Source organism: Monodelphis domestica, chromosome 2 (genome assembly GCF_027887165.1).
Source record: "Monodelphis domestica isolate mMonDom1 chromosome 2, mMonDom1.pri, whole genome shotgun sequence".
In the NCBI taxonomy this organism is placed as follows: Eukaryota; Metazoa; Chordata; class Mammalia; order Didelphimorphia; family Didelphidae; genus Monodelphis; species Monodelphis domestica.
Genome location: NC_077228.1, coordinates 99,276,208 through 99,295,231, shown reverse-complemented (window position 1 = coordinate 99,295,231; position 19,024 = coordinate 99,276,208). Strand labels below are relative to the sequence as shown.

Sequence of the window (19,024 nt, the reverse complement as noted above, 5' to 3'; positions counted from 1 at the left end):
TCTCAGTGAATTCTGCAAGGAAAAGTGGATAAGTGGCCAATAGGCAATTTGATAACACAACCATCTGCATAAAAATGATATGGGAAAAGGTGAAAATTTAGAGAGAAAAAAAAAACAAGAGGAATGATAAAGCCTTTGTTAAGGCTAGCAGATGGAGGAAAATGAACCAATTAAGAAGATAGAGAAGGACTAGACAGGTAAAGGATGACCAGGAATACCACTGATTAGGAAATTAGAGAATTTCAAGAAAGGAATAATGAACCAATCTAGTTAAATATTATGGAGAAGGTCAAATAAATAAAGACTGAGGAAAAGCAACTGAAACTAGTGATTAAGAGGTCATTGAAACCTTTTGAAGAAGCAATTTTAATAGAGTGATTGAGCAAAAAGATATGGGGATAATATATGATGAAGGAAATGAGAGGAAGGTATAGAATATTTCATAAAATATTTCTCAGGGAAAGAAAGAATAATGATGGGGAGGAAGTTTTAGAGAATAGTAGGATAAGGGGGAGCTTTTAGGATAGGGAAAAAATGACACCCAATTGGGAGCAGACACTGATATACAGTCTTGTGGTGGGTGGGTGGGGCATGGCACAGTGTCCCTAAAAAGTCCAAAAAGGGTCCCCATCACTCTTATAACACAATAGCATTCCATCATTATCATACACCACAATTTTTTCAGCCACTCCTCAATTAAGGGATACCCCATCATTTTCCAGGTTTTTGCTTTGTGCTGATATTTTTAAAAGAGATAAAAACAGGTTTCATTGTAATATTATTAGATTTCATAATGACTCATTTCTGAATTACCCACATGAGGTACAACTATAAATATAAGGATATTATTTGCTTCTGTAAGTATCCCAAATCTGAAGCATCTGAATAACACATATGTAAAAGTACTTAATAACTGAATGGTGTTTCCCTTGCTCAGAATCTACCATTAATAGTAGTCTCTCGGTAACAGAGGATGACGATTGTTTTTGTGGGTTTTTGTGCACAAAGACACTTGTGGGTGAAGATTTAAGTGGAAAAGTTGGTGCACAGAGACAGTCCCACTCTCTCGGCGTTGGAAGCCTGGGTCCAGTGGCACGAAAAGTCGTTACACCTGGAGACTTCCTCGGCTGCATTGGATGGCCATGTTGTCTTTTGTGCTCCAACACACCCTAAGCACTCCACAGTGCCTTGCTGTATCGCCCTCTCAGCCATTGAACCTTCTTGTTGGTTTCTTCCGCCTGTTCAGCCAAAGCAGTCTTCACATGCTGGGTGAGCAAAGCCCTGGTTCACCAGGGGTCGACGTCCGATGGCTATCCTCACAAGGTTTAGCCAGCCTGTCGAAGCCTTTGTCCAGGGAGTAGCCGCTGCCGCATTCTAGCAGCTACTGGGAGCCAAGTGAGAGCTGGGTGTCAGGTGAGGGTCAGAGGCTGGAGCTTGCCCTAGGAGGGCATGATAAGCCCTCCATACCAAAGATATTACTCCTCCCTGAGCACCCCATATACCCATAGTAACAATGAAATAATCCATAAAATGAAGTATGTAAAATAAAATTAGTAACATGAAAATCATTTTAATCCAGTAATTCCATAGAATTTGCTGACCTTTTGTGCTAATATCTCAATAAAAATTATTTTTAGACAATATTCAATTTTTTAACACATGAAATGTATAGTACTATAAATGTTTTCTTCCTTTTTACTATTATTACAAATCTGAATTAATGCTTTGGTATTATTATATCCTGATACTTCCTCTAAAATTTTATTATTTTATGTTTATATAATTGATGCTAGGGCAATAATTTTTGCCTTGGGAAAAATGAATAATTTGATATTTGGTGTTAGATAAAACAATATGAATTCTATATTAATTTTCCTTGTTTATCTTTTTAATAATTTATTCATTTAATTAATTAACTTAAACGTCGGAGTTAGGTACCAAGTATATTGTCCACATTTCGCAGACAAGAATCCTAAAGCCAAGAGTGAATATATGAATTGTTGACTGTTACATAATAGACAGTATCAGAGGTAAGATTAGAAACCAGATCTCAGAGGATTTAAAATTCAGAATAATTCCTCTTATGTCATGACTATTTCCTCAAATTAAAGGTACTTGATCCAATCAGATGGAAAAAGACATATCAAATGTCAACCTTAGTTATCTTAGATGTATTATAAAAGTAAAGTGCCCAAAGCCAAACCCAACAATTTATTGTGAAACACTAGAGCTCACTTAAAATATATGTATAATAACAGACATTCATTCCTATATATTTTCACCATAATGAGAAAGGCCTATCTCATTCTGCTTTCCTACTAAAATACTGCATTTTATAGAGGATTTTCCTATAATTTCACATTAAAAATAATTCCATGAAAGGAACTTAATCATGTAACAAAGTTTTCCATTCAGAGACTGAATTTCTAACTAACTTGAATTGATGGTATTTTTGATTAAGTAAGGAATTTCTGTTCATGGTATATTCACTTTGTTTTTTCCCAAAAGAAATACCAAGGGTATAGGTAACTGAATAGAAATATGTTCATCTCTAGGCAATGATCCTATCTGAACTAGCTATCAATCCAGTAATGATCGCCTGGATGTTACTCTCTCTGCCATATAATTTACAAATCCATCCTGTAAAATATTCATGAAAAAAATCCCATAAGAATAAAACAAAAACTTAGCAAAACAAGTTTTTTTTAGCAACATGTACTTAATGATTTGAGTATGTACTCTTTGAGAAACCTAGTATTTCAAAAATAACTACTTCAAAAGTAAGTTATATTTAACTGGAAATAAATGAAATGAAGCATCTAATATAACACTGAAATAAATGCCATTTTAAGATGTCCATATGTGCATCAGCTCACAATGAAGTGTAGAGCAAGAATGCAGTTAAAGTCTATAATTTGATTCCCCCTTTCCAGTACTTCCCTGTAAAACACATTAATAATCTTTTCAGTTTCCTTAGAGGGAACCAAAAGCCCATTCCCAATATCCTTACCTTGTGCATCACATGTATTCAATAGTAGAAATAGAACAATCTCTACTGGAAATCTCATTTTGGGGGCCTGGAAGAAAGACACATTTAGGAACTGTTATTCTGGAGACTGAAATTTTCTCTACTGACATCTCCAAATAAAATCTTGAATGATAAGATTGAAAAAATACTGCCTGGATAAAGTTCACTACCTAAATGTCCAACCTACCAGATACTTGAGCAAACCTTGAAAAAAACCACCTAACAAATATGAAACCACATACTCACAAAATCTTTTGCCAGAATTCAAATAGGATTCTCTGTATCCTCCTCCTAACTGTTAAAGTTGTGACCTCTACTTTGTGACCTCTGATTTGTAACTAAAAAACACAGGCATATTCTTAATTGGAATATTTTCAAATCCTGAGATTGGGCGAAGAATCAATTAGGAATACTTTGTATGTACTCGATCTACAATTTGCTGAAACTAAATGACTATTTAATTAAAGTCCTTTAGAAAGGAGGGCATTAAGGGGAAGAGAGGGGGAATTTTAGTCTTTCATTTACCGTACTTCAGACTGGCCAATGCTTACACAATCCACTCCGATATCTTGTGTAAACTTTGCAAAGAATGCAATTCTGACCTATCCCATTGCCTGCTTCTTTAGCAACCCATTTTTATTTTCAGCATTATATTTTTTTAAGGCAACTGATTGACACTCAGTACAAATTACATCAGTAAAATAATTTAAATCATAAAAAATAGAAATACGAGGGCTGCTAAATTTCTTTTTTTTTTCTTTTTTATGTGCAGATTTTTTTTCCTGCCCTTTTTTTTTTAATATTTTATTTGATCATTTCCAAGCATTATTCATTAAAGACATAGATCATTTTCTTTTCCTCCCCCCACCCCCCATAGCCGACGCGTAAATCCACTGGGCATTACATGTTTTCTTGATTTGAACCCATTGCTATGTTGATAATATTTGCATTAGAGTGTTCATTTAGAGTCTCTCCTCTGTCATATCCCCTCAACCGCTGTATTAAGGCAGTTGCTTTTCCTCGGTGTTTCCACACCCATAGTTTATCCTCTGCTTATGAATAGTGTTTTTTTCTCCTGGATCCCTGCAAATTGTTCAGGGACATTACACTGCCACTAATGGAGAAGTCCATTACGTTCGATTATACCATAGTGTATTAGTCTCTGTGTACAATGTTCTTCGGCTTCTGCTCCTCTCGCTCTGCATCACTTCCTGGAGGTTGTTCCAGTCATAATGGAACTCCTCCACTTTAGTATTGCTTTTGGCACAATAGTATTCCATCACCAACATATACCACAGTTTGTTCAGCCATTCCCCAATTGATGGGCATCCCCTCATTTTCCAGTTTTTGGCCACCACAAAGAGCGCAGCTATGAATATTTTTGTACAAGTCTTTTTGTCCATTATCTCTTTGGGGTACAGACTCAGCAGTGCTATGGCTGGATCAAAGGGTAGACATTCTATTGTCGCCCTTTGGGCATAGTTCCAAATTGCCCTCCAGAATGGTTGGATCAGTTCACAACTCCACCAGCAATGAATTAATGTCCCGACTTTGCCACATCCCCTCCAGCATTCATTACTTTCCTTTGCTGTTATGTTAGCCAATCTGCTAGGTGTGAGGTGATACCTCAGAGTTGTTTTTATTTGCATCTCTCTGATTATGAGATTTAGAACACTTCTTCATGTGCTTATTAATAGTTTTGATTTCTTTATCTGAGAACTGCCTATCCATGTCCCTTGCCCATTTATCAAGTGGAGAATGGCTTGATTTTTTGTACAGTTGATTTAGCTCTTTATAAATTTGAGTAATTAAACCTTTGTCAGAGGTTTCTATGAAGATTTTTTCCCAGTTTGTTGTTTCCCTTATGGTCTTAGTTACATTGGTTTTGTTTGTACAAAAACTTTTTAATTTGATGTAGTCAAAATTATTTATTTTACATTTTCTGATTCTTTCTATGTCTTGCTTGGTTTTAAAGCCTTTCCCCTCCCAAAGGTCTGACATGTATACTATTCTGTGTTTACCCAATTTACTTATGGTTTCCTTCTTAATGTTTTAGTCACTCACCCATTTTTAATTTATCTTGGTGTTGGGTGTGAGGTGTTGATCTGTTCCTAGTCTCTCCCACACTGTCTTCCAATTTTCCCAACAGTTTTTATTGAATAGTGGATTTTTGTCCCAAAAGCTGGGATCTTTGGGTTTATCGTATACTGTCTTGCTGAGGTCTCTTTCCCCCAGCCTATTCCACTGATATTCCTTTCTGTTTCTTAGCCAGTACCAAATTGTTTTGATGACTGCTGCTTTGTAATATAGTTTGAGGTCAGGGACTGCAAGGCACCCATCATATGTGTGTTTTTTCCATTATTTCCCTGGATATCCTTGATCTTTTGTTCTTCCAAATGAACTTTGTTATGGTTTTTTCTAAATCAGTAAAGAAATATATTGGGAGTTCATTTGGGAGTATGGCACTAAATAAGATAAATAAGTTTGGGTAGGATGGTCATTTTTTATTATATTGACTCATCCTATCCATGAGCAGTTAATGTTTTTCCAATTGCTCAAGTCTAGTTTTAGTTGTGTGGAGAGTGTTTTATAGTTGTGTTCTTATAGTTCCTGTGTTTGTCTCGGGAGGTAGATTCCTAGGTATTTTATTTTGTCTAAGGTGATTTTGAATGGGATTTCTCTTTCTAGTTCTTGCTGCTGAGCTGTGTTGGAGATATATAGAAAAGCTGATGATTTATGTGGGTTTATTTTGTATCCTGCAACTTTGCTAAAGTTGTTGATTATTTCAATTAGCTTTTTGGTTGAATTCTTTAAGTAGACCATCATGTCATCCGCAAAGAGTGATAACTTGGTCTCCTCCTTGCCTATTTTGATGCCTTCAATTCCTTTTTCTTCTCTAATTGCTACTACTAGTGTTTCTACTACAATGTCAAATAGTAGAGGTGATAATGGGCATCCTTGTTTCACTCCTGATCTTATTGGGAATGCGTCTAGTTTATCCCCATTGCAGATGATATTAGCTGATGGTTTTAGATATATACTGTTTATTATTTTTAGGAATGACCCTTCTATTCCTATGCTTTCTAGTGTTTTTAATAGGAATGGGGGTTGTATTTTATCAAAGAATTTTTCTGCGTCTATTGAAATAATCATGTGGTTCTTGCTGGTTTGCTTGTTGATGTGGTCAATTATGTGGATGGTTTTCCTAATATTGAACCAGCCCTGCATCCCTGGTATAAATCCTACTTGATCATGGTGAATGATCCTTCTGATCACTTGCTGGAGTTTTTTTGCTAGTATCCTATTTAAGATTTTTGCATCTATATTCATTAGGGAGATTGGCCTATAGTTTTCTTTCTCTGTTTTTGACCTGCCTGGTTTTGGAATCAGTACCATGTTTGTGTCATAAAAGGAGTTTGGTAGAACTCCCTCTTTGCTTATTATGTCAAATAGTTTGTATAGTATTGGGATTAACTGTTCTCTGAATGTTTGATAGAGTTCACTGGTGAATCCATCAGGCCCTGGGGATTTTTTCTTAGGAAGTTCTTTGATGGCTTGTTGGATTTCATTTTCTGATATGGGATTATTTAAGAATTCTATTTCCTCTTCTGTTAGTCTAGGCAGTTTGTATTTTTGTATATATTCATCCATATCCCCTAAATTGGTGTATTAATTGCCATATAATTGGGCAAAGTAATTTCTAATGATTGCCTTAATTTCCTCTTCATCGGAGGTGCTGTTCCCCTTTTCATCTTTAATGCTGCTAATTTGCTTTTCTTCCTTCCTTTTTTAAATTAGATTGAATAGTACTTTGTCTATTTTGTTTGTTTTTTCAAAGTACCAGCTTCTTGTCTTATTTATTAAATCAATAGTTCTATCACTTTCGATTTTATTCATTTCTCCCTTAATTTTTAGGATTTCTAGTTTGGTTTTTGGCTGGGGGGGTTTAATTTGATTGTTTTCGAGTTTTTTCATTTGCATTTCCAATTGATTGATCTCTGCTCTCCCTAGTTTGTTAATTTAAGCATTCAGGGATATGAATTTACCTCTGATTACCGCTTTGGCTGCATCCCAAAAGGTTTGAAAGGATATTTCGCCATTGTCATTTTCCTTGATTAAATTATTAATTGTTTCTATGATTTCTTCTCTAACTAAATGATTTTGGAATATCATATTGTTTAATTTCCAATTGGTTTTAGATTTGGTTTTCCATGTAGCATTACTAATCATTATTTTTATTGCCTTGTGATCTGAGAAGGCTATATTCATTATTTCTGCTTTTCTGCATTTGTGTGCTATGTTTCTGTGACCTAATGTATGGTCAATTTTTGTGAATGTGCCATGTGGTGCTGAGAAGAAGGTGTATTCCTTTTTATCCCTATTTATTTTTCTCCATATGTCTATTAATTCTAATTTTTCTAAGATTTCATTCACTTCTTTTACCTCTTTATTTATTTTTTGATTTGATTTATCTAAATTTGATAATGGTTGGTTTAAGTCTCCCACTAGTATGGTTTTATTGTCTATTTCTTCCTTCAATTCTCCTAGTTTCTCCATTAGAAATTTGGGTGCTATATTATTTGGTGCATACATGTTGATTAATGATATTTCCTCATTGTCTAAAGTCCCTTTTAACAAAATATAATTACCTTCCCTATCCCTTTTGAACAGGTCTATTTGTGCTTTGGCTTTATCAGATATCATGATTACCACTCCTGCCTTCTTTCTGTCAGTTGAGGCCCAGAAGGTCTTACTCCATCCTTTCATTCTGACCTTGTGGGTGTCTACCCACCTCATGTGTGTTTCTTGAAGACAACATATGGTAGGGTTTTGGATTCTAATCCATTCTTCTATTCGTCTACGTTTTATGGGTGAGTTCATCACATTCACGTTCAAAGTTATGATTGACATTTGTGGACTCCCTGGCATTTTGATAGCCTTCCCTAATTCTAACCTTTTCTTCTTTGGCTCTACCTTTTAGTCCAGTGATTTACTTTGAATCAGTCCCCCTTGTACCCTGCCTTGATGTTTCCCTTTTTAGTCCCTCCCTTTTTGTTCCCTCCCCTCCCCCCTCTTTCCCTGCCATTTTGTTTTCCCTCTCTCCCTCCCCCCTTTGGTTTTCCCTTCTCCTTACCCTTGTTGGGTAAGATAGAATTGAAGATCCCAATGGATCTGGATGTTTTTCCCTCTCAGAGTTGATTTCCCTAAGATTATGGTTTAAGTAAAAAACCCTCTCTTCCTCTCCTTCTTATAGGAATTTTCTTCCCCTCCCCTTCCCATGTGAATCTTTGTGTGAGAAAGATTATTCTATTTGGTCTTTCTTTACCCCCTATTTATACATTACATTTTCCCCACATGTTAGTATACATAGATTGATATAAATGTAGTCTTTATAGAAGAGAGTTTGAGTAAAAGAAGAAGATAACATTTTTCTCCTTTCCTCTTTCCTTAATATTTACCTTTTCAGGTATTCCTTGCTCTTTGTTTTTCGGTATCAAACTTTCCACAGAGCTCTCGTGTTTTCTTTGCAAACAGTTGGAAATCTTCTATTTTGTTGAATGCCCATACCTTCCCTTGGAAGTTTATAGTCAGTTTTGCTGGGTAGTTGATTCTTGGTTGAAGACCCAGCTCTCTTGCCTTTCTGAAGATCATGTTCCATGCCTTATGATCATTCAGAGTAGAACTTGCAAGGTCTTGTGTGACCCTGATTGGCATTCCTTTATATCTAAATTGTCTTTTTCTGGCTTCCTGTAGGATTTTTCTTTTGTTTGAGAGCTTTGGAATTTGGCAATTACATTCCTGGGAGTTGTCTTTTGGGGGTTTAGTGTAGAAGGTGTTCTGTGAGCTCTGTCTGTGGCTGTATTACCCCTTTGTTCTAGAATCTCTGGGCAATTTTCTTTGATTATATCTTCTATCACGATGTCGAGTTTGGTGTTTATTTCTGGCTTTTCTGGAAGTCCAATTATTCTTAAATTATCTCTTCTCCCTCTATTTTCCAGATCTGTCACCTTGTTGGTGAGATATTTTATGTTCTCTTCTAATTTCTTGGTATTTTGGCTTTGCTTTATTAATTCTTGCTCTTTTACACGATCGTTGTCTTCCAGTTGCCTGATTCTGGCCCTTAAAGCCTGGTTTTCCTTTTCAGTGTTGTAGATGCGTGAATTTCTTTTGCATTATTTCCCACTTTTCCTCCCAGAAGGCTTCCATCTTTTTGGTCATTTCTGATTCAAATTCTTCATAGGTTTGTGGAGAGTTTCCATTTCCTTTGGATGGTGTCAGAGCATTTTTTTGAGTATAGTCTTCTATCTCCTCTTTATTTTGTATTTTGGCTCTGTAGAATGTGTCCAATGTCGCCCCTTTCTTCTTATTTTTCTTGGGATTTTGGGGCTTCTGTGCTTCTGTGGAGTTTGCCATCTCTGAATGTGGAGGATTAGCTTTTCTTATATCTGTCTGGTGTTCAGAGGCTTTAGTCCTGGGCAGATTGTCGGTTCTATGAGCTTTCCCTGGGTTAAACTGAGTATGCCTTAAGGCAATGACTTTCACTGGAACTGGAATGGAAGGGTCTCGGACCAGGGGGCCACACTCTCCCCCAGCTAAGGTGCCCCCTCGACTGGACTGGGTCGGGTTGCTTTCCAGAAGTTGCCTTCAGAATAGCTGGCCGTGAGGCTGTTTTGTTGGCCCTGAGGGTTGCTGTTGTTTCAGAGGACCCTGCTCTCTGAGGGGGGTGGGGCTGCGGCTTTCCGGAGCCTTGGATTCTGAGCTCCTACCCCTTAGGTCCGAGTGATCTCGGGTTCTGGCTTTTGAGGGGGGCCTTACCTTTTGATCCAGGTCCAGGTCCAGGAGGAGGGTTCCCAGGGTCTATGCTGTTGATCGTTTTGAATTTCGGCGCCTTAGGAGCTTATAGTTTGAGATCGGTTGGGAAGGGTTTTCCAGAGATCTGAACTTTAGCTTTCTCTAAGCCACCATCTTGACCGGAAGTCGCTAAATTTCTTAATGGACAAAAACCCCACACAATATCTTCTTTATTCTTTTTCTCCATCCATTATATCTTTTGTTACCCAAGGCAATGTGTCTTAAGTTAATTGACAGTGTATTAGGGCCCCATTTTCCCTCATACCCTCCAAGATTTGTCTATTTTTTGTCATATTAGTCAGTGTGACAAGCTGTAAGGTGGTTCTCAGAGTTGTTTTAATTCGCATTTTTGTAATTGATGGTAATTTGGAGAATTTTTTCAAATACTGGCAACTTCCTTTATTACTCAACAATTAACTTCATTCCAAATTCCCCAGCTGTGTTAAACTAATCATGCCTACTTTTGTTCTGGAACATTGATACTTTTGTTCAAGGAAGAATTGTTGTTGAATTGTTTTCAATCTTGCCTAACTCTTTGTAGCCCCACTTTGGGTCTTCTTGAAGGTATTGGAGTGGTTTGCCAATTCTTTCTCCACCTCATAGTATAGATGAAGCAACTGAGGCAAACAGGTTTAAGTGATATAACCTGAAATAAAATAACTTCCAAATTAACAATACGGGTCTTTAATTGAAGCAAAAGGATTATAATTCAGGACCAACAGAGCACCAAAGTATAGAAATACGGATATGGGGGAGAAGATTCAAGATTCAAATACACTTCAACAAGGGCAAGTCTTAGAGGGCAGCACCCAGGAGGGGTATGTTGTTTTATAAAATAGCTGAAAGTTTGATGAGTGCTGATATCTGGCCAGAAGAAGGGATCACCAAGAGGAAATGTCCAAAGAAACAGCAGGACCAGTTTTTGACTCGTGAGGACCATCTCAGCCAGTTTAATTTGTCTCTCTGGAGTCAGGGCTATGTCAGCTCATAGCTGGTTGCATTCAGCATTCTCTCTTTTAGGTCAAGTGAAATTCTATCAATAACCAAGGGAAGTATCAAGGACCTTGATGAGCTGCCATACCATGTTGGTGCCCTTAGTCTCAAGTTTTGTTGAACAAACAAGGCAACATCTGAAAAGGAAAAACAGGAAAATGGTAAGAGTTGGTGGCCAGAATTTCTGGAATATTGTTCCAGGGTGGGAGACCATCTCCATAGGAAAGAAGAAAGCCATAAATACACCAGTATTTGAGGGATTATGCTCAATACCATTATGGAAAGCCAGATTTTCCCACCAACGAGTCATAGGTAGTGAGTGAGCCACCCCCAATGTCTTCTTAATAGGCCTATTTTATCTGGAATCATAGATGGCCTTTGTAGCTATCTATTCTTCTGGACAAAAATATTTCTCTGGGACATTCTAGAAGTCCTTAGGGAAATTCAGAAAGACTTACTTACTAATAGTTTTGTTTCTCTAGTTTCATATTTGTATGGAGTTGAAATTGAGGGGATCCTGAAAATTCCAAGGTTCACTGTCTTCTGTCACCACTCAAGTAAACTCAGAAGTTGTTTCAAAATGAAACACTTTATTGAGAGAGAGAGAGAGAGAGAAAGACAGAGACAGAGACAGAGACAGAAAGACAGAGACAGAAAGAGAAAGTGAGGTCCAAATTATAAGCTCCTAAAAGAAAAAAAAAACAAAGAAACCCCCAACTTACAGAGATACCCCGTATATATGGTAATATACAACCACCAGGTGAAATGCCACCATTCTGACAGATTCACCTTGATCATGGTCCAGCCTTCCAGAAGGTAGGTAACCTACGCATTAACCTTTCTAGCAAAATGGTCAAGGGTCAGAATCAGGTTCTAATCTGCAAACAAATTTAGATACTCTTTATGATACATTTTGCGTGCAGGAACTTCTAGCCCACCTCTTCTCTTGGGCAGGCACCCCTTTGAATTAAAATTGCATAGGCTGGGTCAGTAAGAGGTGAGGCTGCGGGTGACTAAGAGTACAAAATTAAAGCAACCAAAGTTTAAAATGGGGAAGGGAGTTATAGAACAGGGTAAGAGGCTATTAGCCTAGCCTTGGGTTCAATAAACATTATTATATCACCAGACCACAACTCTAAACATTTTCAATGTACAAAGTCAAAAGATATCCCCAAATCTCAAAAATACCTTAGTTATCTCTGTCCTACTCAGACCAAAGATAATTTAAAGACCTGACTGGCGTAGAACAATCTTTTAATTTTTTTAAAGATTTTAAACATTATTTTATTTGGTCATTTTCTAACATTATTCATTAGAAACAAAGATCATTTTCTTTTTATCCTCCCTCCCCCAGCCCCTCCCATTGGTGATGGGTGATTCCTTTGGGCATCACTTGCGTCCTCAACCCGAGCACATTTCCATGCTATTTGTTTCCATAGTAGGGTGTTCATTCAGAGTCTCTCCTCCATCATATGCCCTCCACCCCTGTAGTCAAGCTGTTGTCCTTCCTCTGTGTTTTTATTTCCACCATTTGTCCTCTGCTTGTGGGTTGCCGGGGACATCTACGGAGTCGCAATAGGGGACAGTCTAGAACTGTCGGGAGACAGGTTAGAGCTGTTGGAGAAGTTGCAAGAAAGACTGGACCATTATCAAAGAGGGATAATGAACGTTTATTGTAAGCAGAACACCAGATTTAAAGCTCTTCTCGAGAGACACAATCTATCCTCCCTAATCCTCCCCAGAGTGTGAACAGGGGAGTTAACCCGTTCCCAGGAGATCTTGGAACTGTTCATGCAGCCTTGAACTGAGATTACTATGTTTTGGTGTACTTAGCAGGAATGGTATGTCACAAACACCTGGGAAGAACTCTATTCCATGAAGTCATGAATTGTTTACTGCAATTCCCCCTTTTTTGTTTATGTCATCCAATTCCCTTTGGTACAGGATCTGATTAATAGTTTTTTGCAATGCAGCAAAACTAGTCATTAAAGCTTTTAGTAAACAAGGCAAGCATAAGCAGATAAACAAAATCACAAGTGCACCTACTACAAGAAGAGTAATATCATGAAATAAGGAGGAAAATAATCCCTTTCTTGTTTCAATCCAATTATACAAAAAATCTGCAATATACTGTGGTACCAGGTTCTCCTATAAGAATGAAACAATATTCTGAATTAATATACCCAAATCATTAATATCTTTGGTGATGTTTTCATGGTCCCATAATCCCGTAATTGTAATTTTATTTTTTCCAATGTTTTTGTATCATTATTTACTGTTATGGGTAGTAAGCAAAATGCAGTATATCTATAATTATTTTTCATGCGTGTTATCAATGACAAATATTCTATTTCATTCATTAGATTAATCATATTTTTCTGTAACATCATAATACTTTTGTAAAAACTCATATCAATTTCTTTTTGTCTTTCTAATGCTGAAGTTACATTAGTAGCCAATACTTTCAAATAATTGACATCATGTTCAAGAGTATGTAAGTTAGAAACTGGTTGTGCCAAAGATACAGAACCTATTATAGTAGAAGCCAATGCAGAAACTGATGCTACTATGCCTAATGCAATACAAGTAATACATCGTTTATGTCATGGTCTTATTTTTTGTTGTAATACATGAAGAACTTGATCCCCTGGACTACCATACCATGAATCTTTATGTTCAATGACAAAAAGTGCCATGCGTGGTCGCTTGATGATTAAGACTGGCCCATCCACTTGTGATCCTACACAATGCCTGACCCTACAATTGCTACAGGTTACATTCCAATATCTAACTCCTTTGGGTGTTATTTCAGTAATGTTCAAAGCTTCAGGATGATTTTTTATTGTAGTTATAAAAGCATACCTCCCTGTTAGGCAAGCTTGAATGTCTAATGTAACACTTCTATTTACTGGTCTTTGAACTTTCCCATTATTAGTAACATTAATATATTGATATATATATATATATATATATATATACTTTATCCAATGCCAGGGCTATCTTTCCATAATCAGTCAAAATCTGTGTGAAATTAGCAGAATGTTACCGATTAGCTCTGGGGGGCGTCACCCACAAAGGCAAGTTGTATCCTCCTATAAAACAATCATGAAATTTATAAGAATCCAGTTTCTTTCCAATATACCTTGTGTCATTATGCCAAGACACCCAAGTCATATTTTTCCAATGAATACATGATGCCCTTTTAGATCTACATATTAACAGAAGGGCAGAAACATATTAACAGTGTCTCTTTGTTCATATTCCATCACATATGGACAAATAGATCTTTCTTGTCCCCAGGTACTATCACAAGATTCCCCTAGCCAACCTAGATATTGCCATTGGCCAAAACCTTCATATTTTACCCCTTTGTCTACACAATAAGGTCCTATCCAGAAAGAGTCTGACAGGTCAGGATGACCATAATAATGCGCCTGCAGAGATTTGAGGGGCAGGCATGCAGGATGGTCTTGTGCAAGGCCCACTGGGGGTGCCTCCACTAGTCCAGTCCAATTGAAAGGCACAAATTGTTGGCCTGATTTCTGCCTTTAGCTTGTCTCTCAAAATGGTAAATGTCAGGAATATCAGAGATAGTTTTTGTATATAAGATTACTTCCAGTAAAGCGTGTCCCATGCCGACATACTCTACCCAAGGTGGTTGTTCCCCAAAGACCCATCTCTTTATTCCAGTAGCTGTACTTAAATTCTGGAATAGAAGCAGAAGAGTCAGTAACTTATGGAGACGTTGCTGAGTCTCCTTGCAAGGCTTCCTGCGTCTTCTCCTTGTCCTTCTCTTTATGGTCAATTTCTCAAACTCGGTGGGAAGGGAGCCATACTCTGTCCTTACCTGTGGAGACACAAACAAAACCTTGGCCTGGCAGGACCACTGGGTGGGGTCTTTGCCAAGTTTGATTATCATCTTTCCACATGACAAATTTTTGTTCTGGGGCAGGGAGCACGGGAGTGGTAGTACCTGAATTTTGTTCATAAGAGAATGCAGAGAAAAAAAAAAAATTCAACTCTGGATATATTATTGGAAGTAAAGATCAAATTATTTATAGTATATACAGCTATTGCCAATCATTGATGTGGGGGTCTTGTCTCCCGATTTTTCTTTTAAAACAAATGTTTTTAGTATTTGATTACTGCACTCCACAATAGCTTGTCCTTGTGGATTGTGTGGGATACCTGTGAGGTGTTGAATATCCCAAGTTTGGCAAAAAAGAAAAAAAAAATTGTTTGGAAGTATAAGCAGGTCCATTGTCTGTTTTAAATGTTCTGGGGGGGGGCAGCCATCTGAAAAGTCATTAAGCAGTGATTAATAGCATGAGAAGTTCTTTCTCCCATCAAGCAGGAAGCCCATAAAAATCCTGAATAATTATCCACAGTGACATGGATATATTTAAGTCATCCAAAGAACGGTTCATTGGTCACATCCATTTGCCATATATCTGTACTATTTAAGCCTCTGGGATTCACACCAATATGCATTGGAGGGTGGTTTGGAACACAATTAGGGCACTTTTTTTTTAAAATATATTTTATTTGATCATTTCCAAGCATTATTCGTTAAAGACATAGATCATTTTCTTTTCCTCCCCCCCACCCCCCATAGCCGACGCGTAAGTCCACTGGGCATTAGATGTTTTCTTGATTTGAACCCATTGCTTTGTTGATAGTATTTGCATTAGAGTGTTCATTTAGAGTCTATCCTCTGTCATGTCCCCTCAACCTCTGTATTCAGGCAGTTGCTTTTTCTCGGTGTTTCCACTCCCATAGTTTATCCTTTGCTTATGAATGGTGTTTTTTTCTCCTGGATCCCTGCAAGTTGTTCAGGGACATTACACCGCCCCTAATGGAGAAGTCCATTACGTTCGATTATACCACAGTGTATTAGTCTCTGTGTACAATGTTCTCCTGGTTCTGCTCCTCTCGCTCTGCATCACTTCCTGGAGGTTGTTCCAGTCTCCATGGAACTTCTCCACTTTATTATTCCTTTTAGCACAATAGTACTCCATCACCAACATATACCACAGTTTGTTCAGCCATTCCCCAATTGATGGGCATCCCCTCGTTTTCCAGTTTTTGGCCACCACAAAGAGCGCAGCTATGAATATTTTTGTACAAGTCTTTTTGTCCATTATCTCTTTGGGGTACAGACCCAGCAGTGCTATGGCTGGGTCAAAGGGTAGATATTCTTTTGTCGCCCTTTGGGCATAGTTCCAAATTGCCCTCCAGAATGGTTGGATCAGTTCACAGCTCCACCAGCAATGAATTAATGTCCCTGCTTTGCCACATCCCCTCCAGCATTTAATTACTTTCCTTTGCTGTTATGTTAGCCAATCTGCTAGGTGTGAGGTGATACCTCAGAGTTGTTTTGATTTGCATCTCTCTGATTATAAGAGATGTAGAACACTTCTTCATGTGCTTGTTAATAGTTTTGATTTCTTTATCTGAGAACTGCCTATCCATTTCCCTTGCCCATTTATCAATTGGAGAATGGCTTGATTTTTTGTACAATTGATTTAGCTCATTATAAATATGAGTAATTAAACCTTTGTCAGAGGTTTCTATGAAGATTTTTTCCCAATTTGTTGTTTCCCTTCTGATTTTAGTTATATTGGTTTTGTTTGTACAAAAGCTTTTTAGTTTGATGTAGTCAAAATTATTTATTTTACATTTTGTGATTCTTTCTATATCTTGCTTGGTTTTAAAGCCTTTCCCCTCCCAAAGGTCTGACATGTATACTATTCTGTGTTTACCCAATTTACTTATGGTTTCCTTCTTTATGTTTAAGTAATTAGGGCACTTTTTAACAATACTTCTGGCTTGATCTTTAGTGAGTTGGAACATTTTGTGTAAAGCAGTACTATTTTGGTGAAATGTATGATGTGATTCCTCAGCTAATTGTGTATCAGTTAGATAACATTGAACAATCAAAGCTTGATCTATGATATCATTTCCTTTAAAAATAAGTCCAGGCAGATTGGTATGACTGCATACATGCAGGACATACTGGATGTGTCCCTTGTCATATGACAGTTCGTAATTTACAGAATAACATTTGTACATTGTTTTGAGTAGATCTGATGACAGCTTGTTGTATACCCTGCAAAGACTGAAAAACATATTTAGAGTCCATTATAAGGTTGAAAGGCTCCTGAAATAACCAAAAAGCTAGTAAAACAGCTGTTAATTCATTTTGTTGGCTAGAAGAAAAAGGAGTGGTAAAAAATGACAGGTGAGCTACTTTCCTTGTACACTCGTGCCTTGTAATTAGCATTTGCATCAACATAAGTATTAGGTCCTGATACTAGATGATCTCTTAGAATATTAGGAAAAACAATAGGATGTTGTGACAAAAAAGAAAATAAGCCTTGTGGAGTGTAGGTGGTAATAGCAATGGGTAATAGTAGTAGACTCTCGGTAACCGAGGATGATGATTGTCTTTGTGCGTTTTCATCTATGTTATATAGATGAATGTGCACAAAGACACTTGTGCGTGAAGGAGATTTAAGTGGAAAAGTCATTGCACAGAGACAGTCCCACTGTCTCGGCTTTGGAGCCTGGGTCCAGTGGCATGAAAAGTCGTTACACCTGGAGACTTCCTCAGCTGCATTGGATGGCCGTGTTGTCTTTTGTGCTCCAACACGCCCTAAGCATTCCACAGTGCCTTGCTGCATCGCCATCTCAGCCGTTGAACCTTCTTGTTGGTTTCTTCCGCCTGTTCAGCCAAATCAGTCTTCACATGCTGGGTGAGCAAAGCCTTGGTTCACCAGGGGTCAATGACGACCCAATGGCTACCCTCACAAGGTTTAGCCGGCCTGTCGAAGCCGTTGTCCAGGATGTGGCCACTGCCGAATGCTAGCAGTTACTGGGAGCCACAAGTGAGAGCTGGGTGTCAGGTGAGGGTCAGAGGCTGGAGAGCTGCCCTTAGAGGGCACAACAAGCCTTCCATACCAGAGATCTACCCCTCCCTGAGCAACCCATAAACTAATAGTAAAGACCATTCATCATGACTTTGTAAATATTTCTGTAGTATATCTTTAGCAATGGGTACCCGGATTTCATGAGGATACCGTCCTAAACCTGAGACCACATGTTCTATGCCTTTCAATATTAATTGAGCCATAAGACAGTTATAACTTGCCTTTCCCATTTTGCTTTTTAGATGTAACCATTCAATGACTCTTTGTTTCTCAGTTAAGACACCTGTTGGTAACATTAAAGTTGCAAAAATAGTCACTTCCACGGTTAATTGAGGCTGATAGTGGTTAAGTGGAGCCTGATTCAATTTGTCTTCTACTATCTCTAAAGCAAGAGAGGCCTCAGGTGTCAAAGTTCCAGGGGAATTCAAATCAGAACTCCCTTCCAGTATTTTGAATAAAGGTTGTAATTCAGTTGTAGTAAGAAATGAATATTGCCTAACCCAATTGATATCACCTAACAATTTCTGATAATCATTTAAGGTATTAAAGCAGTCCTTTCTTGATTGTATTTTTGAGGGATAACAGATGTTGCATATAACTGAGCCCCTAGATAGAGTACAGGACTTGTTTTTTGAATCTTTTCTTGAGCAATGACTAAATGGTATTTTTGCAAGGTAATTTCCAATTGACTATAGCACTTGCTTATTTGGGATTCATCTTCAGCCGCGATAAGAATGTCATCCATAAAATGGATGATGTACAGGGCAGGAAAATGTAATTTTACAGAATGAAGGGCTGAAGCTACATATTGCTGGATGAATAATCTTATCATTCTGGGCATGGAATGTTTGCATGAAAATTCCATAGCTTCAAACAAACTACTTGGTCAGACAGGGCTGGCAAAGTTTGTTTGAGCATCTTAAATCCTCTATTTCTACAATTAAAATATACAGTGGTTGTTAACTCTTTGAGGTCCCTATTTCAGTTCATAAGTATCAGTGTGGAACTTCTTTCTCCTTCCTGTATGCAAGGAAGGGGTTAATAGCTTAGGAGCAATTTATTGTAAGGCTGCTTGGCTCAATTTAGATTTATTACTTAACAGCCTTGTCCCATCCTTCTTTAACAAGTGAGCTTACTACAATTTAAAATATTGAATTTATAAGACCTCTTTCATAATAATTTACTCTCAGTGGATTTTAGTTTAAACTCCACAACTTCCAAA

At 37.6% G+C, this 19,024-nt stretch overlaps 2 protein-coding genes across 12 annotated transcripts in view; both read right to left on the bottom strand.

Annotated features, from left to right (window-relative positions):
* LOC100026519 (complement factor H-like) overlaps positions 1-3,487 on the bottom strand; it is an 86,264-nt gene extending 82,777 nt beyond the window's left edge. For 3 of the 4 annotated variants that reach the window (XM_007481006.2, XM_056815686.1, XM_056815685.1), the window contains exon 1: positions 3,011-3,170. In XM_007481006.2, the coding sequence (XP_007481068.1) occupies positions 3,011-3,068 (58 nt within the window). In that variant the 5' untranslated portion in view covers positions 3,069-3,170. Of the gene's footprint in view, positions 1-3,010; positions 3,171-3,274 lie in introns of those variants that run through there. The other variant, XM_056815684.1, reaches the window with a different exon arrangement.
* Positions 3,488-10,541: 7,054 nt separating this feature from the next.
* Positions 10,542-19,024, bottom strand: part of LOC100026505 (complement factor H) — a 179,790-nt gene continuing 171,307 nt past the window's right edge. For all 8 annotated transcript variants that reach the window (XM_056815683.1, XM_007481000.3, XM_007480999.3 and 5 more), the window contains one exon: positions 10,542-11,010. In XM_056815683.1, the coding sequence (XP_056671661.1) occupies positions 10,856-11,010 (155 nt within the window). In that variant the 3' untranslated portion in view covers positions 10,542-10,855. The remainder of the gene's footprint in view (positions 11,011-19,024) is intronic.